The 26971-nt window shown below is 31.1% G+C and overlaps 4 protein-coding genes across 26 annotated transcripts; 2 read left to right on the top strand and 2 right to left on the bottom strand.

Moving 5' to 3' along the window:
* Nucleotides 1–7719: 7719 nt before the first annotated feature.
* On the bottom strand, nt 7720–8644 carry LOC112750225 (uncharacterized). The gene has a single exon (XM_025798840.3). It carries the CDS (start codon nt 8459–8461, stop codon nt 7898–7900), a length of 564 nt encoding a protein of 187 aa, XP_025654625.1. The 5' UTR covers nt 8462–8644; the 3' UTR covers nt 7720–7897.
* Nucleotides 8645–11764: 3120 nt separating this feature from the next.
* Nucleotides 11765–17274, bottom strand: LOC112750224 (bifunctional protein STORR). Of its 23 annotated transcripts, none has more exons than XR_011871939.1 (8): nt 17128–17273; nt 16764–17051; nt 14664–14787; nt 14325–14453; nt 13615–13755; nt 13359–13389; nt 13169–13260; nt 11765–12339 (listed from the first exon to the last, which is right to left on the bottom strand). XR_011871939.1 is itself a non-coding variant. In XM_072216183.1 (5 exons), the coding sequence occupies exons 1-4, from the start codon at nt 14799–14801 to the stop codon at nt 13183–13185; spliced, it is 486 nt and encodes a 161-aa protein (XP_072072284.1). In that variant the 5' UTR covers nt 14802–14997; the 3' UTR covers nt 11765–12339; nt 13169–13182. The 23 variants fall into 23 exon arrangements, 3 of the variants coding, with proteins under 3 accessions (XP_072072284.1, XP_025654620.1, XP_025654622.1); XR_011871946.1 differs by having other exon boundaries at nt 14334–14453; XR_011871943.1 differs by lacking the exon at nt 13359–13389.
* Nucleotides 17275–20389: 3115 nt separating this feature from the next.
* On the top strand, nt 20390–22078 carry LOC112748355 (uncharacterized). Its single transcript, XM_025796584.1, has one exon. It carries the CDS (start codon nt 20390–20392, stop codon nt 22076–22078), a length of 1689 nt encoding a protein of 562 aa, XP_025652369.1.
* A 25-nt stretch (nt 22079–22103) lies between these two features.
* Nucleotides 22104–22760, top strand: LOC140179205 (uncharacterized). The gene has a single exon (XM_072217868.1). It carries the CDS (start codon nt 22104–22106, stop codon nt 22758–22760), a length of 657 nt encoding a protein of 218 aa, XP_072073969.1.
* The last annotated feature ends 4211 nt before the right edge of the window (nt 22761–26971 follow it).

Here is a 26971-nt window from a genome sequence, read left to right as displayed (position 1 = left end):
CTGAGATGAATGAGCAATACCAGGAGGACGATGACTTTAACCAACAAGAAGAGCTAGTAAGTGACTAAGATATGGTGGATGAACAGAATGAATTCGAACAAGATTTCAGAGATGAATTTACTGAGAGAGTGTTTTTTTCTGAATCTGATATGTTAGAAGATATCCTTGAAGCCGCTTATGCGGTTGACTCCGTGCAAGACATTACAACTTTGAAATTTAGTGAGAATTTTGCAGAGGAAATTGGCAAATACCACTTTTCTACTTTGCAGCTTGCATTTGGTTTTTATATGAAGTACTCAAAGTAGAAGGGTTTTAGTGCAAGGAAGAGCAAGACCTTCAAGAATAGTACTGGCGAGATTTACAAACAAAAGTTTGTATGTCATAGGCAAGGATTCAGGATGGAGAAATATTACACGATGGAAAAAAGGAAGAAGGAGCCTAGATTGGAAACAAGAACCGGATGTGAAGCCCGAATGGATGTTAAATTTGTACCAGAAAGTGGAAGGTGGCATATCTTTTATTTCTCTGACGAACACAACAATGATCTATTGGATACACAATTCAGTGCTATGTTGCCTGCCCACAGAAAAATGTCAGAGGCAGATATTATGCAAATGATGAACATGCTAAAGTCAGGGATTAGCATCTCACAGATATTTGGTCATATGTGGGCTACTGCATATCTAAGAGGAAAATTCTTTACTGGCTTTAGAACTACATCAAGATGTGAAGGTTTACACTCAGTTGTGGGAAGGTATGTGGGGTCGCGGTATGATTTGACAAGTTTTGTAGAGCATTTTCAAAGGTGTGTTGCACACATGCGCTTTAAAGAATTTAATGCTGATTATGAATCTACACGTGGGGTGCCCGTCATGGAAACTTGTATAGAGCTGCTAGAGAGATATGCTGCTGAGTTATACACTCATGAGATATTTCTTTTCTTTCGGCCATTTCTCTCTAGAGCTGGATCAATGCGGGTGCTAAACATAGATAATACCGATGATTGCATAAAATACATTGTGTGTAAGCATGGGAGGCCCGATTTTATGTGGACCATTGATTTTCGTCAAGAAGAAATTATCTTCATGTGTACTTGTTTAAGAATGGAGTCATTTGGTATTCCCTGCGAACATATTGTGAAAGTTCTGGTTGACAGAGACATCTGTGAGATTCCCCGGTCATTGGTATTGGATAGATGGACAAAAAAGGTTAAATCAGCACTCAATGATCCAAGTGGGTTCACCAGGGATGCTATTGTTATTAGTTGTCAAAGTGCCTTGGTGGAATTTTCTAAACAATTGGCTGCTATTGCTGCTAAAGTACCAGAGAGATATGAAGAGACACGTGACATAATTATGAGATTGTACTCATCTTACAAGGCTGCAGACGAAGGCACTAATCAACCTCAGTCAGGTGTAGCTAGAAGTAGCAATCCGTATGTGCATCAAACCACTGGAGGCTCAGGACAACCATCTAAGAAGAAGAAGCGGCAACATTGTAGTGTTTGTCAAATGGAAGGACATAAGAAGACAACATGTCCTTGGCAAAAGGACATTGACAACAACGTTATAGAAAATGAAGCTAACGGTTCGGACGATGGCGACATGTGTACCGAAGCGACAGCTGAGTTAGATAGTGATAATTATCAACCTCCATAAACTTTAATATTTTTGGGTAGAAAATCAGTTCTGTATTTGTATTTTTTTTCTCACTATATTAATGAGATTTTATACATTCTTCCAATAGTCCTGCTTATGCTTTCTAGATGTAATAATTGTCAAATAAATACCGGTTAGCGATAACGGGTAAAGTGCCCCTCTCCCTTTTTGCTCACTCTCAGTCTCACTCTCACTAGCAAAATCCCTAATTTTCAGGGTTCTGAAAATCGGCCTGGACAGACCGGTCGAACAGGTTTAACCACGAACAGGTTAAGCACGCGGTCCGATCCTCCTGTAATAACCGTTGGAGATAAAACCGCTGGATAACCGTTAAATCGGATGAGAACCGGTTGGTTGGGTCGAACCGGTTGAACTGTGAACCGTTATAAAAAATGATTCGGACAAATGTTAAAACCGTCAATTTCCAAAACCGCAATTAAATCGTCGAACCGGCCGGTAATTTGAGAAAGGAACAAAACGTTGGCGTTTCATTGTGCTGCACACTGATTAACCCTACCCAGACTCCATCTTCGAGATTCCAAACTCAAATCCAGATCCAGAACGCGCATCTGCCTCAGCCCTCAGTGCCTCTCTCACAATCAGTCCAGGCTCCTCTCTTCGAGCTCCTGGTCGTCCGTCCAGCCACCGTCTGCTACCGCCGCCGTCGGAACTTCGATTAGCCACCACATGCTCCCTCACTTCCCCTCCATCATGCCGCAGCCATCGCTACCTTCCTTCCCTTCCATCGCGCAGCCATCGTGCAAACGTGGAAGCCTCTGTCGCGCAGGTTCCCCACTTCTCCTCCTCTTCCTCATTCAGATACAGGTATACAGCGCCCCACCCCCAAAACAGAAACCCTAGGTTACTCCCCCACTGCCGCAAGGGTCTCACTCAACGCCGCCGTTGCGCTCAGACACCATCGTGTCTTCGTCCGGTCGTCTGCGGCTCCACGCTTCTTCCTCATTCAACAATTGGTGCGTCTTCCTCGAGCTCACGAAGGCAATGGCTTCATTTTCTTTTTTATTTTTGATCTGTTTTTATTATCTTTGCTCAGAACATTGATTCAATGATTTTTTTGTGATTCTGCTAGAACATTAATTTTTTTTGGATTCTGTTAGTGCTACTCAAAATGAAATTTAAATCATCGATTAGCTCTGCTCCTGCGCTGTATTATACTATTTTCTTGTTTGGGATTGAATCATTGAATATTTAGTTAAATTAGCTCAGTTAATCTTTGTTAAATTTAGACTGATTTAGTTGTTAACCTTGCTTTAGTTCTCAAGTTGCTTGCTGCTTCAATTTAAAGGGATTGTGAATTTTGGTTTAAGCTATGATTGAAGTTTCCTTCGTTTGGGTGTTCTTAGATATTTCTTTCTTTGTTGCTTTGTTTTAAATGTTCCTATAGGTGTTGTGTTGTTGCTGTGTTTTAAATGTTTCTTTGACTCTTTGTTGTGTTGTTGCTGTATTATATTTCTTTTTCTTGAATATTTGTATTGATTTGCTGTCCAAGGACCTGCACACCAACTTGCATTCTTGCAATGAAGCTTTCCATGTTAAAACTGTTTTTGCATAGAAAATGAATGTGGTTTGATAATTTCTAATTGATATAACTTATTGTGGGATGAGCTAGAGATTACTTTGAATGTGTTGGGAAGGAAAGGAGGTTATTGAGCAATTGGAGAGTTGATAGTGCTAGCCTTTTTATTTGCTATTAATCATTGTGCTGAACTTGTTAAAATTATTTCAATAAAATTTGGCATTGGTTGATCCTGGTTTACCTGTCTAATTTTGAGAATTTGTTGCATAGCGTATAGCCTCACTGTTTCCTTTCTAACTTCGATGATTAGTTTGCTTTTGATTATTTTCTTGTTGCTGTTTGCATATGATTTCTTATAACTGTAAGATAATTTTGGGTACTTTAAGTTAACATCTATTTATTTGTTTTAGAGTTGGTCCAATGGAGGATAGCCAGGAAATTGAGGAGTAGGTACAGGAAGAAGTGATTTCAGACAATGGAACTGAAAAGAAGCAGGGAACTCGTGATGAGATGCTTTCGTAGTACAGATGATGTGTTAGGCTTGTCATTTTATTGAATCTATTTGGTTCTCCATGTTCACGTAGTAGGATCTATTTGTCATGGAATCTATCATATTTAGTAGAAATTGGTGGCTGCTGCTATTTTTAGCTTCTCACTTGTTACTGATTCAATGATTTATTCTTGTTTTGTTTTTGGTTTTGATTCACTGTTAGTGTTGATATTTACTGTTGTATCTGTGATATTTTTGCAGTTTGATCATAGTATGAGGGATAAGATTAGTGAAACTGAAGGTGGAGGACAAATGTTATGTAATATTGTAATCATAATTTGATTAATCTAGCTTTTTAATTATAAATAGTATTTGTTATGATTGTTCCTTCTTTTATAGAAGTTGCATCTACTATGTGATCAACTATTGTAATCATTTTTTGATTAATCTAGCTTTTTAATTATAATTTTGTATCACTGTGTGATCATATTGTTCATTATTTTTGTTTGAATTAATTAAAAAAATCGAATAGTTCTCAACCGAGGCATTATTTTCGGAACACACAAGGGCTTATCTTTGTGGTAGATAGCTATGACAGAGAAAGAATATTTGAAGCCAGAGATGAACTCCATGGGATGCTAAGTGAGATCATTAATGGAAAACTGATTTGAATTAAAAGGAAATCTGTGATTTGAATTACTAGGCTATAATTATATTTTTGGATTTTTATTTATAGATTATTTATTATTCTATTCTAAGATGGTTTTTTTCGGTTGAACCACTGAACCAGTAAACCACTTACTAGAACGGTTTGAAATAATATTTGTATGGGATGGTTGTTGAAATAATAAATGAAAATGACATTACTTCATTATAAAAATATGAGTTTTTAAATTAAATCTCTATACGGTGCATAAAAATAGAGCAAAATTGCGAAAGCAACGAAGCAATACATATCTATTTAAGAAGTCATTGAAAAAATTCGCAAGAAGTACATCCACTAACTCTAACAAATAAATACGCAATAACTAAAGTATTATAATCTATCTAGATTACTACTATTATCTTTATATCTCATAAAAACTGTGCATATTCCAAAACTCCTGGACCGATGCTATAATCTGTGACTTCTTATGCTATTATCTTTATATCTGGAGTCGGATCAACCATACGATGGTTTATTTTTTGAACACTACAATGAAAAACTTGATTGGACCTTTGCTGATTGCTGCAACGGTGATTAACGATGAAGAAATAGTGGATATTAAATAGACGGATAAAAAATTAAAAAAAAAATTGGATATCGAGTAGATGGATGTTCCAAAGAAAAACAATTAAATTTTTTATAATCAAAGAAAATGATACACGTGGGATTGAATAATTAGTGATGGATTATTCACCAATTTATAATGTTAATATTAAGGAAAAGATAAGATTAGTTTATCTACATCAAAATAAAACATAAAAAATTGAAGATAGAATTTTAAAGATAAGATAGATGAATAATAAGATAATTTCTAAAAAGATAACAAGATTGAAATAGGCGCAGGACACATTTCAATCGATTGGGTAGTATTACCAATCGATTGAAGTTGGCAAAAAATTCAACTTCATCACCTTCCAATCGATTGGATTACATTACCAATCGATTGAATTTGGCTAAAACTTCAATGTCATCACTTTCCAATCGATTGTATTTGGCAAATCCATGTTGTTTTCGTGAATTCAATCGATTGAGTAACAAAAACAATCGATTGTTTTGAGGCATTCATTCGATTGGAAAGTATAAACAATCGATTGGTTTAAGCGAAAACCATTCTACCTTACAACTTTCAATCGATTGTTTTGTGATACACTGTAATCCAATCGATTGAGTTATCATTCAATCGATTGTTGATTGAATTTCAAGGAAACACGATTTGGAAGCCATGGACGAACGTCACGAGATCAAATTTAATATTTTAATCGATTGGAATGGCCAAAAGCTTTATTAGAATCAATGGAGGATGTAATTGGTTGTTGTTTTTGTATTTGATTGTTAATAAATATAATAGATAATTGATAAAATAATAATTTATAAAATAAAAAAGTTTCTATAATTAAATAAAATATATGGGATTAATTTGTAATTAAAATTAGTTCAAGGACTATGTAACAATTGTTAAAAAAATTCTAAAAATATGTTTTCTAATGGGATCATTAAGTGGTCCAAAGGTTCTGGGACCACCGAATCCTAAGCCAAGTTAAAGCCTATTTCTACCGAAGTAGGAACTTACCGTTGGAGAGAAGGTAGAGAAAAGTTTTGCACAACTTTTGAGATGAATGAGGATTGATAATGTTCCATAATAACTTGTCATTTGGCAAGTTATTATAAAAATAAATAATTAAATAATAATTAATTTAATAATAATCATAATAATTAATTATATTAAATAATTATATTTTTATTTAATTAATAATTTATATTAATTATTTAAATAATAATTAATTAAATAATTAAATCATAATTAATTTATTAATAATTATAATAATTAATTAGATTAAAAAATTAAATTTTTATTTAATTAATGATTTATATTAATTATTTATATCATAATTAATATTGAATATTATTTATATTATTATATTAAATTATAATTAATTAAATTTATTTACATTAAAAAATAAATTTAACTTTTATACCTTACAAAATAATTTTTTGTTGAGTTGGTTATTTTTATTTTTAAAATTTAAAAGGTTTAATTATTCTGTTGGTATCTATAGTTTTGCGAAATTTTTAATTAAATTTTTATATTTTTTTTCATTTTAATTGGGTCCCTGCACTAAATTAGTGTAATCCCAAATTATATATTGTGTATTATTATTATATATTGTTACAGATCCGGCCCACGGATCCTACACCCAGAACGGTCCCCGAACTCGGTTACTAGGGTCCGACCCCCTTCGCCCTTCCAGAAGGCCCGGAACCAGCCCACTAGAGCTCCTAACCAACTTTCGAATTCAAACGTCTCTCTTATCTTAGCCAAATAAGATAAGATAAGATAAGATAATTCAAACGTCTCCCTTATCTTAGCCAAATAAGATAAGATAAGATATTCACCATCACTTATAAATAGAGGACCCAGGTCCCTCCAGGTATTCATTCATTCCTCACACCTTCTACCTCTTAGATCCATTCTGACTTGAGCGTCGGAGTGTCTTTGCAGGTACCACCCTCCATTGCTCTAGGCAAGTGATCCGGTATCTGCCTCAATCTGCAAGTTCTCGATCCATCTCTCAACCCGTACCAGAGACATCTTGTACATTGGCGCCGTCTGGATAGTAAATTCATATCTTTTAATAGTAAATTATTAATATTCATATCTTTTAATAGTAAATTATTTTTAATTTTATAAATTTAAATAATATTTTTTTAAAAAATAATTATATTAATTTTAAGTATTTTAATTAATTAATTAATTAATTAAAATTACAACAGAAACTAAAGTTAGTTCCTTTTAATAGAGAAGAGAAATACTTTAAATTCCTATTTATTGTTTGTGACGCAAAAATTAATATAAAATTATTTTTTATGACAAATGAGATATAAATAAAAATTAGGATAAATTCGTGTTTGGAGATGGACTAATTAATTTGTTACTGTGAAAGTGTGGAAGAAGTAGACTCAGAATTCTGACTTGCTAAGTTTAAGGGGCACTACCTAATGGTAGGAAATAATAATAATAATAATAATAATAGTAATAAAATTTTTAGAGAGTAACAAATTTTAGTATATTTTGTTATTATTTAATTTATATAATTATTAAATTATTTTTAATAAATAAATTTTATTAATTTATATATAAAAATTTTAAAAAATATAAATAAAAATTGTATTGATTTATGTGTATAAATTTTAATAAATATAGATATAAATTATATATTTTTTATATGTAAAATCTCTTATATTTATAAGTATAAATTATTACTGGTTAAATATTGATAAAAAATAATAATATTTGTTAATTATGTAGTATTGCTAATAATAATAATAATAATAATAATAATAATAATAATAATAATAATAAAAAGCATCCCATAATCTTTACAAAAGAGAGCTTAAAAAAAATGAAAAAAAAAAAAAAAACCAAAGAAATTGCTACCATTTTCTATGTAATAACCGCCCACTAGTATAATTTTTTTTCCTTTCTCCCTCTTTCTAAATTTGAGTTCCTATTGTTCCCAAAGAAAGAGTTCAGATTGTAACAAAGTATAGTAGTTAGCTGCCTCATCTTCAAGCTCCCACAAATTGTCACATAATGAAGAAAATCCATTATTATTTTCACCCTCTCCATATTCTCCGTTGTTATTGCTACTAAATCCAAATTCACCAAAATCTAGGGTTGACCCATATTCATCACCGCTACTTGGAATCCCAAGTTCATCATCAGAGGCTTGGAGAAGGTGTCTCATGACCCTCTCCTTATCATCCTCCTCCTCCTCCTGATGAATACTTGTGAGGGTATTTTGGTCATTTGGGTTAGTTGTGTGGAGGGTATTTTGGTCATTTCCTTGAGATTGGTGGCTGTTGTTGGAAGGTGTACAAGTGATTTCTTGTTGGAGGGTTGTCATCAAAGGAGAGATATCTTGTGTAGATTCCTCTTCCTCGGACTCAAGAATTGTCAGTATGTGGTTGTATTGTTTGTTCCTCTTTGTGTTTGAGCACTCTTCAAAATCTACTTCCCCTTCTAATTCATCTCTAGGCCTCTTTTGTACCACACTAATAATTTTGTCCATTTTAATTTGCCAAGAGAAACAGAAAAAGAAGACGACTTGCGAATGAAATTGAACCAAATATGATTCAAGACTTCAAGTGTTTTTTTTTTTTTTTTTTCAATTGAAAGAAGTGCTTAGAAGCAACGTAGGTTAAAGGGAAGAAAGAGGACGAAGCAGAGGATGAGGAGAGAGAGATGGGGATTTGAGAACATTATATAGGAGAGAGATAAGAGAGTAATGGTCAAAACAAGGGGAAAAGAAATGCAAAGGTGGGGAATAATTAATTTAATTGTGGGGGAGAAAAAAAAAAAAGAACAACTTTGTAAAGTCAGTTTGTTAGACTAGACTTGAGCAGGAGAGAGAAATATGCCTAGAAGATTTCAAAAAAGGAGAAAAATAATATGAACTTAATTAATAAAAGATTGAAAGTGGGGAAGAAATTAAATAAAGGGAATTGTTGGACATGGATTTGGAGTGTTTTGTGTTGTCATATTTTAAGGGTTAGTGTTCCTTTTGCGTAAGCACCGTTGGATCAGATGGTGGATGGGAATGCGTGAAGGGTTAAGGCACCGACGGTGATGAATGGAACTAGTGGGAACTGGGAAGGCGTGGCGCTTTGCCTTTGCATGATTTTGAAGGCATGGAAAGGGCCACATATAGGTACCGCTAATGCATAATGCAGGTAATATGTGCCATAAAAGATAAAAGCATATATTCAAAATTATAATTAATAAAAGTTATTTTAATAAATATATTAAAATTTTAAAAATTTTATATATTCTTTATAAAAATTTAATTATGAACCTATACAAATATATATTGGCTAAATTTTTAAAGTATAAAATAGTTTATACTGTATCTTGAGATATACATACCACTTAAATAAAAAAAAATTTATATTTTTAAAATTGAAAATATTTGTCTTTATCTTGCTATATCTATATTTAAAGATGACATTGCTAATTTTTTATTTTCGAATACCTAATTTGTTACCACATGATCTACAAGTTAAAACCCGAGCAGCTAAGAAGCACTTGACATCACATGTTTCGTTGCGAGTTAGATAGAATCTATCAAAGATGGACAATTATCTGATTTGTGTTACGAACCCATTTTAAATATGATATTTATTTAAAATACGTATTTTTTGTATTTAAATTGTATTTAAAAAATAAAAAAGAATTAAATACGTTTAAATATATTTAAATATCATCATATATCAGTATATTTAATTTTATTTTTTAACATATATTTTTAAAATGAGTTTAAAAATAATATTTATTATTAATTATTATATTTAAAAAAATAAAAAATATTAAAAATAATTAAAATTTTAATTTATATTTTAATATTAATAAAATATCAAAATATTATTACAATATATCTAATAAAAATTTTAAATTTACGTGTCTATATATTCTCTATATATTCTGTACCTATGTGTCCATATCAATATTCATGTATCATAGGATAGAATTCAAGTATAGGTTGATAAATTCTATCCCATTAATTTGCTTCTTCTAAATAATTTATTCTCTTGACAGGTTTTTCTTGAAAAATTATAAATGATATCATTTTTATGTTTGAATAATCTGTTATACATTTATTTTTTTGTTTATATAATAATATTATATATTATATAAATATTAATATGTCAGAGTATTAGTGATTTTTATTAATATCTTTTAGCCAAAAAAAAAAATCATCACTACAAAAATCAGTTTAACATATTTGAGTTACCTATGTTTTTTCTTAAGGAAAGAAACAGCCAAATTTCAAAAATATGTATTCTTATATTATACAATGTATAAGTATGAAATTCTATAAGATAGTATATTCTTTAATAGAATATTATTATGATGTTACTAAACTAATTTTTAACTATATGAAAAAATAAAGAAAAATAGTATTTTAGTAAAATAATTTTGTATTATAAGGAAATAAGCGAAATATATTTCTACTGATGATTTAATAGATGAATTTATTTATTTATTATTCTTTTCAATATTTCTCACTAAAAATTTTTCGCTTTCATAAATATATAATATGTTCTATACATTTCTTAATTATATTTTCGATCATAATATGTAAAAAGCAGAAAACATCTTAAATAATATTTTTACTATAAAGTGACAAATAATTATTATTATAATAAAATATGTAGATTATTAAATTCCTTGAGATTTTCATGATATGATTATAATTTTTATCAAATTATTTAATACTTGTTAATGCGACTTTTAATGCATTATTTGTAATATTTAATTAAAGGAAATATGTTTATATTATTCTCTATAGGTATTAATATACTAAACATTTCACTTATTTAAAAATTATTAAATATTTTAACTGGAAATAATCATTATCAGTATTTTATATTATTTATTAATTACCTATACTTTAATTAGATATTTAAATAAATTAAAGTATGGAAAAATGTAAGTAATCCTGACTTCCAAAGCTCTGATTATGACCACATTTTAATAAGAAAATATTTTAATTGATAAGTTTATTATTTAATTTAATATTACACAGATATGTATGTCAATCATAAACCATCTATCTGTGAACTGATAAAGATACATAGTTATATAGTTATAAAAGTCTATAATATTATTAATTTATCCTAGTATACGTATGATAATAAGGTGCCAAAAAAAATACCCTTAGTTTATCCAATAATTTTAAGGATTATTGGATATCGTCAAGATATTTATTTTGTGAGATTGGCATATTCACCACAAATTTGATGAAATAGCACGCTCCTGATTATAATATCCTCTTGACAATTAGGATGTAACCTGCTAAGTGCTAAAAGGATAGAAGTTAGTTGTAATGGTGGACTCAAGAATTTAATTTAATTATATTTCAATTTTCTTGGGTCAAGGTGGAAATTTCATAGCAGTATGGAAATTAAAGAAGCATGGAAAATGATGTGCAAGCCGAATACATATTATGAATATGAAAAGAGACACGACAGGAATCATGGGAAAAAAGATGAGTGCCGGGAAGTAAAAGAACGATGATAATAATAATAATAATAATAATAATAATAATAATAATAATAATAATAATAATAATAATAATAATAATAATAATAATAATCATGAAGAGAACATTTTTCCCATCTTCTTCTAGAATCTAGATACTGAAGATTGAAGAATTCAGATCACATATGTAGTAATCGGGTTCAACTGTATATAGTTATATATGTATTATTATTATTATTATTATTATTATTATTATTATTATTTCGAACGACGTTTTCGACCCAAAAAAACAAAATAATTATAAATTATTCAAGGATTCAACAAGAAATTAGAGTTTTATATATAAGAAAACCATTCAAATTTTATTTATACGAATCCTATTTTATTTATAAATATATATTAAGTTCAAATAAAATAAGAGGAATATAACACTAAAAATCTTACAAATATTATCTATCTAAGTAAAAAATACATTTAAATTCAAGCCAAACACCTTGTTCGGTAGGTCGGGTACCGGACGGTTCGGATCAGGATCCTGAGGTCAACGCTTCGGTTAGCGGAGAAACTCGTTTGGTCGTAATTTCCTGGTCCTGGGGGAGCGAGGTCCCGAGCACTTCGTATGGAGGGGGTGCCACCTGCAAAGACACTCCGACGCCCTAGTCAGAATATGTGCAGGCGGAGAGGAAATGGTGTGTGAATGTGACGTACCTTGGGGGGAGAGCCAGTCTCCCCCTTATATACATGTCAGTAGTGGGCCCCCTTCAATGGTCAGGCCCATACCCTCAAGGGCGCTGTCCTTCGGCTGCGGGCGAGCCGTACGGGACGCGTGTCCGGGTCGGGTGGAGTACTGGGCCGGCTAGAACTCGGGTCGGGTTGACCCGCGTGAGTTTGGGCCAGGCCGTAACACACCTATATAACATATAGGAGTGACAAATGTGCCGCAAATCGCCATATATTGGCACACTAAAATTGCAAATAATAATAATAATAATAATAATAATAATAATAATAACAATAATAATAATAATAAATCGAATTAACACTACTACATAATTGACTTTTACTAACATTTAAATTATCAAATTATATTAAAATATTACCTATATATATTAGTAATATTTTAACAAATGTTAAATATACCATATGTTACTAAAGAGTTTTACTAATATTTTTCTAAAGATTTAATAATATTTAGTAAAAATATTACTTCTATAGTAATATTATGAGAAATGTTTCAATATATAGACTTTTCTTGGTAACACTTAAAGAAATGTTACAATAGATATATATTTTGTAACACTTAGAAAAATGTTACCATAGATAACTTTCTGTAACACTTAAAAAAATGTTACAATAGATATTTTATGTAACACTTAAAAAAATATTACTATAGGTATTTTTTATAACACTTAAAAAATGTTACAAAAGATCTTTAGTAACATTTTTTTAGTTATATTATACTATTTTTTATTTTATATTATACACAATATAAATATACTAAAATTAATTACTACAACATAAAATATTTTATTAAATTCGCAAATTCACAAAATAAAATTTTTATAACCTCTTTCATTAATCAATAATTATTGTACAAGTTTGCTTCGTAATGCAAATAAAATGAGAAAAAAAATACTTATAGCACTTAAACTTTATGAACATTCCATATAAAAAATCAGTTTTGTTGTGAATTAGATCAAAGATACACTGAACGATGAGAAAAAGCTAAATGTGGTACATCTTTAACTTCAGCTAGCACAACTGAAGATGTTCCCAGTGTTTTGTAGCAGATGGAGCACTAAGTGCTGTTGCCACTTTCTCTCTAAGACCCTAAACATTTCAAACACATAAGTGAGAAAATTTTAGTTATACAAAATGAATTTCTTGTTCTTTATTATTATAAACAAGTTTAAAACATTGAAACGCACCCTATGATCATATTAGGATAATGCTACTCTTCTGCAAGCAATTTTTTGGAACAAAATAAAAAATAAATCAGAACAAGCATGAAACAAAAAAATAGCAAATCATCACCTTAATTCTTAAGAGATGTACAATAATACAACTAACAAAAAGTTTAACAATCAGAAAAATTCCAGCAAATAAGATGATTAGTCCTCCTTTCTTTACCTACCACTAGGTATTGACGGAGAACAATGAAAAACAAAGTAAAATTGTACCTACCACTTCCAGCAACACAATAGCGGATCTCTTCGTCGGTGTGAAGATGCTCTTCAAAGAAGCTTTTGATCTTCTCTTCATAGTTTGACAATTTTTCTGGGTAGACCTCACAAACATCTTGCAGAAAATGTGCTTCAAGTCAATCTGTAAAAGAGGCACGCATTAACATACAGCAAGAATTTTCATAAAGTCATATTTTTGCATTTTATTCATTCTTATTTGCATATAGTTATTTGTTTTGAGTTTAGGAGTTAGTTCTAAATGAGAGTGTGGCACATGAAATTGTGAAAATAAACATTGGCATAACAAAACCATATAGGAGTAACCGTGTTCTTCATGAATCTTTTTCAGCTCTGAATTTGTTTTATAGTTATCAGCATCTAACCTCTAGCTAAGCACTCCAAGTTCTGGAATGTTAATATAATAAAGCCAAATATGTGAGTGTAAACAGTGTTACCATAAAAGTTCTCAATGACACAACTATAACTGGTAGCCTACCATCAAATATGTGAAGGGTTTGATGTAGTATCCCCTAACTCACCAATGATATTAAGAATTGACTATTTATATATAAGTTTTTAGTAAAATAAACAATGTTGTATCCTCTAGCTCAACCTGTTATGTGTTTTTAGTATTTCCATTTATTAATAGTGATCCAAAATATGTTAATCTGAATACATATAAATTAAAAATTTTGTGAAAAAAATATATACTTGGCTAACCGCAAGAAGAATTGTAGCGAAAGAAAGGAAATGTTGAAGTTTGTTGATAGAAAAATTGCTGACTCCAATTGATTTTGCAAGCCCCAATTTGTGACATTGTTCCAGTGAAGTCCAGACTCCCTTTAAATCAAATGGCACCAAGTCATTTTGATCATGATAAGAGGCTTTAAATAATCCAGGCTTGGCATTCATTGGCCAATGAATTAAGTAGAGATCTAAGTATTCTAATCCAAGATTCTTGCATATGAATTACCACAAGTCCATAAGTTATTCATTCGTATTATTGAACTTAATTAAACTAATTAAGTAGGTCTTACTGAAGTGATTTACATAGAGTAGGAAGAACAAGATCGGGATGGTTATCAGATAACCATAACTTAGAAGTGATGAAAAGTTCATCCCTGGAGCTTGTGAGACCAAGTTTAATGGTTTCAGCAATGGCTTCTCCCAGAGCCTGTTCGGAGCCATATATAGAAGCAGTGTCAATCAGAAATCAGAAATAAATGCTTAAGAATTGACCCACATTAAACTTTGAAGCATGGAAAATGATGGTGGGAGGGCATATGCAATCATAAAAAATTTGAAATTCAATTTAAAAAATATTTAAAACTTAAATTCAACAAAAATTTACGATCAATGGGCTTTATATTTACTAAAATTAACAACTCACTATAATATTGGCTAAAATTAGCTGATATAGTAATGATTTTTTAATAATAATAACAATAATAAAGAAGATAATATGAAATTATAAAGGGGAGGGGACTAGGGGAGTAACCAGAAGAAGCTTGAACAAGTTCAGATCCTTTGAGTATATATTTTGCTCATTCAACGGAGTGTATTATGTCATTAAGTGCCAAGTGACACCACAAATAACCGCTGATATGGTGGCACCAGTCAAAGTAAGATATGGTGACAAAAACTAAACACTAGTAATAGACAACAAGAAACACAAATCTTCACGCTGATAAGTGTTAGAATACTATGACACACCAAAAATAAACACTAATGATTCTTGTCCCCGACCGCAAAGAAGCTTCATATAAAAATAAATCAGTAACCTTGCAAAAAAAACCACATAAACTGAAATGCAAAATTAAATTTGATTTTGCTACACATATACATACCCTTGGACCTATAAGAACACCATTGTGTTCGGCTGACATTATTATAGAAACAATTTACACACCATTAATAAAATCTAATATATATATATATATATATATATATATATATATATATATATATATATATATATATATATATATATATATATATATATAGTCTTTAATTACTTGCAAAGTTGACATTAGAATCAGTGGCATAATTTGGTTTTGCAGGCAATAGCTTAGGTGCATTGGAAGCATAGTTGGTGGTATAATAGTTCAATCCAATGAAATCATATGAATGTATGAGTTGCTTAGATTGCTCTTTAGAGAACTTAGGAAATCTACTTCCAACTATAGATTTTATACTTTCTGGATAATCTCCTGTTGTCAAAGGTTCCATAAACCTATATAAAATAACAAATAACTGTTTTACTTAGATTCTAAGAACCAATCAATAATTTAAAAGCATGGGTATTAATATTAATATTTGTACTTACCATCCATACATAAAGTCAAGTGATCTTTCAGCAGCACTTATATCAAGTGGACTATTTGAAAAAGAAGATAACTTATATAAAATTTTACTGACATGAAATAACTAAAAAAGAAAATCCAAATGCAATAGGAGATAGTTTACTGGCTGAATGCAAACAATACTAACTTCATTACACACTAAATTCATTCTTGAGACTTTAGCTTACAGCTTAAACCAATAAACTTTTTCGAGAGATAACTCATGACATAGTATCAAAGTCTCTTTGACCAATTAATCTTAAACTCGATTATTGTTGCCTACCATTCTTGAAAAAAGATTAAATATAAATTAAACTTCAAAGAAGATAAACTGAACATATGCATTGCTTAAGCTTCAACTCCAATAGACTCTTTGTGAAACTGCATGTTAGTTATAAAATCATTAAAATGCCTCTATCCAACTATTAAGCTTTTAGAAGAACAAGCATGATGATATAAGTATCAAAATAGATTTTTAGAAAATAAAATAAAACTCTGCACTGGTGCTCTCTTAATTAATTGTTAATTAATACATTTATATGTTTATGATGTTGGTTTTTTTATTCTTAATTTGATGCAAAAAGGTTAAAAATGAGCTGAAGTGTTTATAGATCACACTCTTGCATTACTTACATTACTACCATGGTAACACAGATATGATCTATGAAAGGAATTTTAGATTTCAAATTTGAATTCCAACCATAACAATAACAACATGAATCAACAGCAATGTCAGATCAAGCAGGATTTCAGTATCCAATTTTAGAACTGCAATCAAATTTAACTATAAATCTAGAAAATCACTTACTCTTAGAAACAATTACGAAGAAAGTAGCAGATTGCAACAATAAATGAGAAATCAGAACATCTTTCGACGAGTCCAATAAACCCACTTTTCTCGTGGGGTCATCAGCAGCGATGTTCGCGTTTGCGGGGACAGAGACGATGCATGAAGGTGGTGACCGAGATCGAAGGCGGTTCTACGATGACTACAAAGTCAGGAGCAACGGATTTCCTAACTGCACATCTACGGTGACAATGACGATAGCTAATGCGGCGAGCAGAGGCAGCAACAACGAGCATCGATAATTCAGATCTGGATCGAAATCAGCAATAGTTGAGAAATTGAAGAACTCCGTGAATAGAAAAAGATTAATGAAGAGAGAAAATACTTAGCGCAGTGGAGAGTGAAATCGAGAATTTGAATCTGAAGGTAGAGCAAGAGATGATTAAGGTCTGAGGAGGAGCGAGATGGGGTTTACAGTGTATTCACAGCGTGAGGAGGAGTGAGAATGATTGCAAATGGTTTCTATTTACCCATCAGATTTGTTTTATTTAGTAGTGATTTTTAACTGACAATAGGTAACACTTTTAGGAAGTTTTGTAAAAATTAAATATATTTACTAACATTTATAAATAAATGTTATTTAATATCTAATTTTATGACCATTACTAACACTTTAAAAAATGTTAAAAAAAATGTTACTAAATCCTCAAAATGTAGTAGTATAGATATTTGAACCTATTAAAAAAATGCCTATCTAATCCGCGCTGTTTCGGCCTATGGACTTTGCTACGGAAGAAAGGCAAATTCGATGGGTGTTCGCCTCTTTTTTTTTTAACCCAACAACGCACCTAAACCAAATCTAATACCCATATCAGGAAAAAAAAGAGATAAAAATCCTCGAACTAAAATAATGTGTTGACGACTAAAAGTAAATTAGATCTGCACTTTTTCTCGCTGCCCTCACCATGCTACTGTGCTCACCATGCTTGCCGCGCCCATCTCCCGTGGCTGCATCTGCCTCCCATGAATTCTGCAATGTTAAATATTTAACAAAGCTCTTTATGTTTTTCAAGTTGTTAAATATTTTCTGTATTTTTTTTTCTTAATCTCGCTGCTATGTTTTTTTGTTGCATAAGAAATTTAAGTTTGTAGTTCTGTTTATTTTTTTGCATTTTTTTCTTTGTAACAAAAGGTTATTTGTAGGAAAACCGCCATTAGGCGGGTATATGACTGGCTTTTGGTGGGACGAGACGGAAAAAATACAAGATGGATCGGATTGGCCCGTTTTTCAACACTAATCGTATGCTAGATCTCTATTTTATTACTTTAATCTCATACAAAATAAGTGTAAATATGTCAAATGATTGTATTAAGTCACTCTCTTTGGCGTTGTCATCATAAGAGATCAGTATGGAGACACATACATGGACCTCATGTCCCATGCTCTATCTCCTATTTCTTTTATATTGATGTTTTAATCAATTTTGACATAGATTAAAATTTGAAATCTAACATATTACTTGTGAAAGAAAAGTCTTTCATCCATGTTTTGATTTACCATACAAGACAACTATTTAGAGTTGCCTTCTCAAATAAACAATTTAGTTTGTATCCCTTAAAGATGTTCATGTAATTTTCAAATATTTTAAATAATTAAAAAATATTATGTAATTCACAGTTTTTTCTCCAACCTTTCAAAATTTTGTCTCTTTCATTCTATTCATCAAATATAATTTAAAGAAATTATGTATCAGAATATAAACAACAATCAACCCAAGAAGAAAAAAAAATTGTCACCAATTAACCCACTATTAATAAAGCATAGCAAATGAAATGATGTTTCTTTTATCTCTCTTTTTTTGTCGTCTTGCTATTTTCTTCTTTTACTTCTTCTAGAATTTGCTAGTTGAGTGAGTCATCATTCTATTAGTATTAGAATCATTTTTGAAGATTTATTAATAAGATTTGATGAGCCGTGTATATTATAGTACAAGTTAGCATGTATACATATCTTAGGTATTCATAAATCAAAGAATGAAAATACAATTTTACAACTTTTACCTCAAAGTTCTCCACCTACTTTATTTTTGTTATGGTATTAGAGCTTTAACATAAGCTTTGCCAATACCCAACTTTTTTCATGCCCAAAACATCTATCTCAAATAAGTGGTCTTCTTCCTTCCTTTCTTCCCCTTCCTCACTAGTGACGAACTCTCCCATCAATGTTGCTGCTGACACCACCAGCCCTTACTACATACACCCCCAGTGAGAATCTAACTTCTATTCTTGTTACCCATGTCCTAATAGAAATTAGCTACTACTCTTGGAGTCGCTCTTTCTCTATGGCTGCCATTTCCAAAAACAAGTATGGGATCTTTATTGGATCAATTTCTTTCCCTGCAACTGATAATTCTCTATATCCGCACTGGAAATGTTACAATAGTCTCGTTCTTTCTTGGTTATTTTACTCTTTATCTCATTCTATCACACAAAGTGTCAAATATTTATCCACTGCTTGTTTGGTTTGGTCAGATTTGAGAGAACAATTTTCTTAATTTGATCTTCTTCAAATTGCTAAGCTTCAAGAGGAGGTTTATGCTCTAAAACAGGGATTTTGAAATATTCATATGCTCTCAATTTTGTTTATGTCAAATATTCATATGTCTAATGGTTCAAGTGTCATTGCTCATTATAAAGGCATTTTGAAAATTTTTTTCTTTAGTTATTCATGATGTTCTTTATTTTTATTATTTCTATTTTAATTTAATTTTCGTCTCCAAAATCACTCAAATGCTTAATTGTGAACTTAATTTCTCTCATCTATCTTGCACCTTTCAAGAATTCAACAGGTTGAAGATGATTGGTATAGGTAGAATGAGAGATGGATTAGATGTTCTTGAAAATGCCATCCAAATTCAACCTTCTTCCCACATAAGCCAAATAAATTTCATACACTCAACACAAATCATCCAGGCACGGACCCACCTTCATGAATGGGGGGCACTTGCCCCCAGTGACATTTGATATTTTTAAATCCAAAATATATATATATATATATATATATATATATATATATATATATATAAAATATGCCTCCACTTTAAATTTTAAATGACCCCACTACAAATAAATTAAGCCCAATTATTAAAAGTCTAAACCCATTTTATCTTTTTATGATTTTGACTATTAGTTAACCTAATTAAATTTAGTCTTCTTCTGTTTTTAAATCTTAGCCGTCACTCATTTATTCTCTTAAACCCTTTTCTTAATTTCATATTTTCAATATTCTTTTTCTATTCCTTGTCTAGTGGTCATCTTCTCTTCATCAAAAGGTAAATTTTAAATTCTCTATTTTATTTTATATAGCTCTCTATGAGTCTATGTATCTTTCAATTTTATTGTTTCTCTTTTTGATATTTTCAATTGCAAATTTTAATTCAAACAATTATAGTTTAGGTATTAATCTATTTTTTATTCTCTTCATGAATTTATATATTTTATTTTATTCTCAATTTAGTGATCCTTATTATTTATTTGTTTATCTTTCGTTCTATTCTATTATATGTAATTAGATTGCATATAAATTTTTAAAGTGAATTGATCAATTTACTAATTTAGAATATATATTTTTATTTTTAGAAATAGTAATGGAAAAATATTTCAAAAGAAAGATACCACTAGAATCTGAAGTCACTCCATTAGTCTCTTCTAATAAAAAGAAGTTCTTAGAATTCAATGTGGAAAGTCTGGTAGCTGATCCTGGACAACGACCCAAAATTTCAAATTATGATCCAAATGACAGAGATGAAGTTAGACGAGCTTATTTGCAAAAAGGTCCTTGTCAACCAAGAGAACATGATTTTCCACAAACATATTTTGGAACTTCTCTCCGTAGATTTAATGCTTATTGGTTTGATGAATTTGGCAATTGGTTGGAATATAGTATTTCAAAAGATGCTGTATTTTGTCTCTATTGCTATCTTATGAAACCTGATGGTGCGAGTGGTGATGCTTTTGTAAAAGAGGGCTTTTCAAATTGGAAAAAGAATGAGCGATTACAAACACATGTTGAAAATCATGATAGTGCTCATAATCAAACTCGAAGAAAATGCGAAGCACTCATGAAGCAAAAGCAACATATTGAAGTTGTTTTTCAAAAGCATTCAGACCAAGCTAAAAGAGATTACCGAACTCACTTAACAGCAACAATTGAGTGCATCAGGTTCTTATTGCGACAAGGATTGGCCTTTCGTGGTGATGACGAATCGCACAATTCAAATAATCAAGGTAATTTTTTGGAGCTTCTTGACTTTCTTGCTCAACATAATATAGAGATTGATCGTGTTTTCAAAAATGCTCGTGAAAATCTTAAGCTAGTAGCACCTAAAATTCAAAAAGATATTGTTAGAGCTGCTGCAAGTGAAACTACTAAAGTTATTATTGATGATCTTGGAGATGATTTATTTGTTGTTTTAGTTGATGAAGCTCGAGACATTTCTGTTAAAGAGCAAATGGCTGTTTGTTTGCGGTATGTGAACAAAGAAGGGATTGTAATGGAGCGATTTCTTGGCCTTGTCCATGTTTCTAGCACAAATGCGTTGTCGTTAAAAGTAGCTTTGGAATCTTTATTAACAAAGCATAATTTAAGTTTAGCAAGAATACGTGGACAAGGTTACGATGGAGCTACTAATATGCAGGGAGAATTTAATGGCTTAAAAAGTTTGATCTTAAAAGAAAATGCTTGTGCTTTTTATGTTCATTGTTTTGCTCACCAACTTCAATTAGCACTTGTGGTTGTTGCAAAGAAACAGGTTGAAATTGCACTACTTTTTAATTTGCTTGCTAGTTTGTGCAATATTGTTGGAGCTTCTTGTAAATGTAAAGACATGCTTTGTGAAGGTCAAATGCAAAAGACAATTGTTGCATTACAAAATGGAGATGTTTCTAGTGGGCGTGGCTTAAATCAAGAAACAACATTGAAAAGGGCAGGTGATACTCGATGGGGCTCACATTATGGTACAATACTTAGCTTGATTTCTATTTTTTCTTCCGTGGTAGAAGTTCTTGAAGTTATTGAGGAAGATGGAAATAATCCTGAACAAAGAGCTGAAGCATGCCAATTATTGAATCATATTCAATCTTTTGAATTTGTATTCAATTTACATTTGATGAAAAGTATATTAGGAGTTACTAATGAGTTGTCTCAAGCTCTACAAAGAAGTGATCAAGACATTATAAATGCTATGACATTGATTAAAGTGTCCAAGCAACGATTGCAAAGTATAAGAGACGATGGTTGGTCCTCTTTGCTCAACGAAGTTTTACTATTTTTGTGATAGTCACAATATTCTTGCTCCAAATATGAATGATATATTTGTAACACAAGGAAGATCAAGGCGCAAAATCCAAAAGGTCTCAAACTTGCATCATTTTCAAGTTGAATTATTTTATCAAGTGATTGATAGACAACTTCAAGAGCTTAACAATCGTTTTACAGAGGTAAATACCGAGCTACTTCTTTGTATAGCTTGTTTGAATCTAAGTGACTCATTTTTTGCATTTGATAAGGAGAAGTTGCTTCGTTTAGCTGAATTTTATCCACATGAATTCTCTTCTACTCAACTTTTGGCACTTGATAGTCAACTAGAGAATTTTATATTGGATATGCGTCTTGATGATCAATTCTCAAATATAAATGGAATCAGTGGACTATCTCAAAAGTTAGTTGAGACAAAAAAGCATATTGTTTATCCATTGGTATTTATTTTGTTGAAATTAGCTTTGATTCTACTTGTGGCAACAACATCAGTTGAGAGAACATTTTCTGCTATGAATATCATAAAGAGTCGACTTCGTAATCGAATGGGAGATGAGTGGTTGAATGATTGTTTGGTTACATATATAGAAAGAGAGACATTCAATCAAGTTGATAATGAAACAATTATTCAATATTTTCAAAATATGAAAACAAGAAGAGAAGTACCTTCAAGATTTGAAGCGAAGAAAGTTAGCAGCTAATGTAATTTTTGGTTTTTTTTTGTATTCAAATAATTAATGTGCACTTTTATATTTTTAAATTTAAATTAATATATATTTTGATAATAATGTGTATTATTTTTGCCCCCCACCATAAATTTTCTGAGTCCGTCACTGAAATCATCCCATCCAACTTATGACATTTTAGATTAGGGCATCTTTCTGAACAATGTCTTAATATTTAACACAAACAATTTTCTTTTATTCCAACACATCATGATGAATCTCGCGATGTAGTTCATATTTCAAAGAAAAAAATTATCTTTTTCTCCAAGTTTTAATAGAGCAACTTTTATTTTTGATTTATTGCATATGGATATTTAGGGCCTTTTAAACAAAGTTTAATCTACAATCATAAATATTTTTTAACTATTGTTGACGATTTTAGTCGTTTTACTTGGATGATTTAATTAAAAGTTAAGAGTGAAGTTCCTCAACATATTAAGAATTTTATTGCCATGATTAAAACTCAATTTGACTCCAAAATTAAAAGTATATGCTCGGACAATGGGCTTGAATTTATGATGCACAATTCCTTTAATTCCAAAGGCATTATTCATTAAAGTAGTTGTGTCAAAACACCCCAACAAAATGATCAAATTGAATGTAAACATCAATATATTTTGAATATTGCTCGTGCCCTCATGTTTCAATCGAATCTTCCACTTCATTTTTGGTCATATGTTGTAAATCATGCAATATATTTAATTAATAGAGTGCCTTCTTATATTTGAAATTTTAAAATACCATTGAAACTTTGTTTAAAATGGCACCCAAATTATGAGGATCTCAAAATTTTTGGTTGTTTGAGTTATGTTTCTACTTTGCTAGCCTACATATCAAAATTTGATCTACGAGCCCAAAAAGATATTTTTCTTGGCTACAAAAATGGGATGAAAGATTTCATTGTTTACATTTTAGAAAACAAAAATATTAATGTTTCTAGAAATATTTTATTTCAAGAAAATGTCTTTTCTTATGCAAAAAACTGCCAACTCCATTCTTTCTTTTAGCCCAACCAACATACATAATTCCTCTACCAATTGAATCTCACACACGTGAGTCCAATTCCATTTCTCACAGGCCAAATAATACAAGCAATCTCTCTCTCCCCCAATCGAGCCATCATCCCTACCTACTGACCCGATCCTAACTTCAACCATACCTCCATCATTCACATTACCATCTTCTCAACCCATGCAACTCGAAACCACATCCTCTAATTCTTCTCAATCATAACTAATTACACCTTTACCTTAGAGCCAGACTCATCTTCATCACCTCCAATCACCCAACCTTCCACACATCCTGAACTAGTGTCACTGACTGTCCCTCCTCTCTGCCGAAGTCAGCGGCAATCTCATCCTCTCCACCATCTATCAGATTACGTTTGCTCCTTTCTCACCTCCTTAAAGTCTTCATTTTCAATTTGTATATATCCTCTGTCATCTGTTCTTTTTATCTCTTCTCTTTTTCCTTTTTATAAAAAATTTATATTATCAATGCATATTGAACCTGAGCTCGGATCATTTAAGAAAGACAATACTCAAGCTCAGTGGCGTATTGCTTTGAAAGAGGAACTAGCTGCACTGAATTTAAATCAAACATGGTCTCTATTGGATTGTCCTTCCCACATTAAGTCGATTGGCTGTAAAATGGTCTACCGGATAAAGAGGCGTCCGAATGGCTCTATTGAGCGCTACAAGGCCAAACTTGTAGCACAAGGGTTCTTTCATATTGAAGGCGTGACTTTTCTAGAAACGTTTTCTCTTGTTGTCAAATCACTAATAATTAGAATAGTTTTAGCTTTGGCTTCTCTCAAACACTAGCCGATACAACAACTGGACGTAAACAGCACATTTCTCCTTGGTGATTTAACTAAGGATGTGTACATGTCTCTACCACCTGGGTCAAGCTCTATCCGTACCAACCAATGATGTAAGCTTCTCAAATCTATTTATGGTTTGCATTAGTCAAGTAAAACGTGGTATATTAAGCTATCTAGCCTCTTAATTTATCATGGATATCAGCAGACGGTATTTGATTATAGTCTTTTTATTAAAATTGTGGGCACTGAAGTCTACCTCTGATTAGTATATGTGAATGATATTGTTTTCACTGAAAAATATTTAACTGAGATAGCCAATGTTAAACGAATTTTGGACAAAAATTTCAGAATCAAGAATTTGGGAATATTAAAATATTTTTTGAAAATTGAGGTTACTCATTTCACGATAGGTATTTCTCTGTCTCAACACAAATACTGCTTAGACCTTTTAGATGATACTAGTTTGTTAGGGGCCAAACTTGCCTCTATTCCAATGGTTAGTGTAACTAAGTTGTACTAAGATGATAGTCCTCCTCTTCATGACCCTTTCATTTATTGATGTCTGGTTGATCGACTCATATATCTTACCACCATAAGATCAGATATCACCTATGTCACTCAATGACTCAGTCAATTTATGGCATTGTCTACTCAAAATCATCACAGAGCATCTCTTAGAGTTCTTCGTTATTTTAAAGGAAAACCAGGAAAAGGACTTTTCTTTCCCAGAAATTCTACACTACAAATTTGTGACTTTAGTGATTCTGACTGGGACGGTTGTCCAGATACCCGCTAATTTTTAATCGGCTATTGTTTCTTTTTGGAAAATTCCTTGATTAGTTGAAAAACCAAAACACAAACCACAGTTGCTCGTTCATCCACAGAGGCGGAATAACATGCTTTAGCAAGTACCACATGTGAACTCCAATGGTTCTCAACTTACCACATGATCTTCACATCTGTTGTGATCGCCCTCTAGTACTTTATTATGACAATAGGAGAGCTCTTCATATTATTGCGAATCTTGTCTTTCATGAACATACTAAACACTTCGAGGTTGATTGTCACGTTGTCTGACAAAAATCACAAGCTAGCATCATGAAACTTCTTTCTATCAATTCTTCAAATCAATTGGCCAATATCCTCACCAAGCTGCTATCTCCAAAATCTTTTCATCTTAATTTGTCCAAATTAGGAATTCTTGACACATTCTATTCTCTAGCTTGTAGGGGCATATCAGAATACAAGCAACAATTAACCAAAGAAGGAAACAAAATTGTTACCAATCAGTCTACTATCAACAAATTACAACAAATAAAATGATGTTTCTTTCATCCCTTTTTTTTGGTTGTCTTGATATCTTCTTCTTTTACTTTCTCTAGAATTTGTTAGTTTGGTGAGTCAGCATTCTGTTAGTATTAGAATCATTTTTGAAGATTTGTTAAGATTTGATGAGCTAAGTTTATTATAGTACAGGTTAGCATGTATATATCTTAGGTATTCATACAGCAAAGAATGAGAAATACAATTTTATAATTTTTGCTTCAAAGTTCTCCACCTTCTTTATTTTTGTTATTATGCATACATAGTTTTTTAAAATTCCACAAATTTAGCAAATCTATTCACAATTCTTGTGATTTTTGACATAATTTTTTTTAATGATTTTCACGTCATAATAGCAAAAAAAGAGTATATTATCTTAATTAGCTTTAAGATATTAAATTTATAAAGTATTTTTTAGATATTTAATTTTTAAATATGTACATACCAAATAACCATTTCTGCTTCATTAACTGTGGACAAGCCTATTCTATAATTTTGCTTAATCATCTATGCTCTATAAAGGGGAATGGATCCTCTCAATTTTTTCTCAATTGTTTAGTAAAGTGTGATTTCTCACCTTAGATTCTTTAAGTGGACTAAAAAAAATGTGAGAATATATTGAATGGTAAAATATCATACTTTACCAAACAATTGACAAAAAAATTGAAAGGATCAACTCCCCTCTATAAGATAACTCATTTTCATAATTTTGTTATTTCTTTAAAAATGGGATCTTTCATTTCCAAAATCATCTTCTATGCTTCCAAGAAAAAAGAGTGCACTAAAACTATCTTCCTTCCCACAAGTTAAAGCCTTATGATTAACAATATTCGTTAAATCTTCAATTTGTTCTTTCTCCAGATTTAGTAGGAACTTATTCCACTGCAATGACTACTCCCACTTATACATATTCCACCACCCCATATCAATAAGGCAACCATTTTGTTGACACAATAGATTAAATAATAATGTAAATTCTATTTGACAGGCAAAGAATCAATTCGAGTGTTTTTCCAAAATAGGATTTTTTCACCGTTGCCTA

This window comes from Arachis hypogaea, chromosome 15 (genome assembly GCF_003086295.3).
Source record: "Arachis hypogaea cultivar Tifrunner chromosome 15, arahy.Tifrunner.gnm2.J5K5, whole genome shotgun sequence".
NCBI lineage: Eukaryota > Viridiplantae > Streptophyta > Magnoliopsida > Fabales > Fabaceae > Arachis > Arachis hypogaea.
The sequence above is the reverse complement of the archived record's forward strand: the minus strand, read 5'-3'. Positions and strand labels throughout refer to the sequence as shown.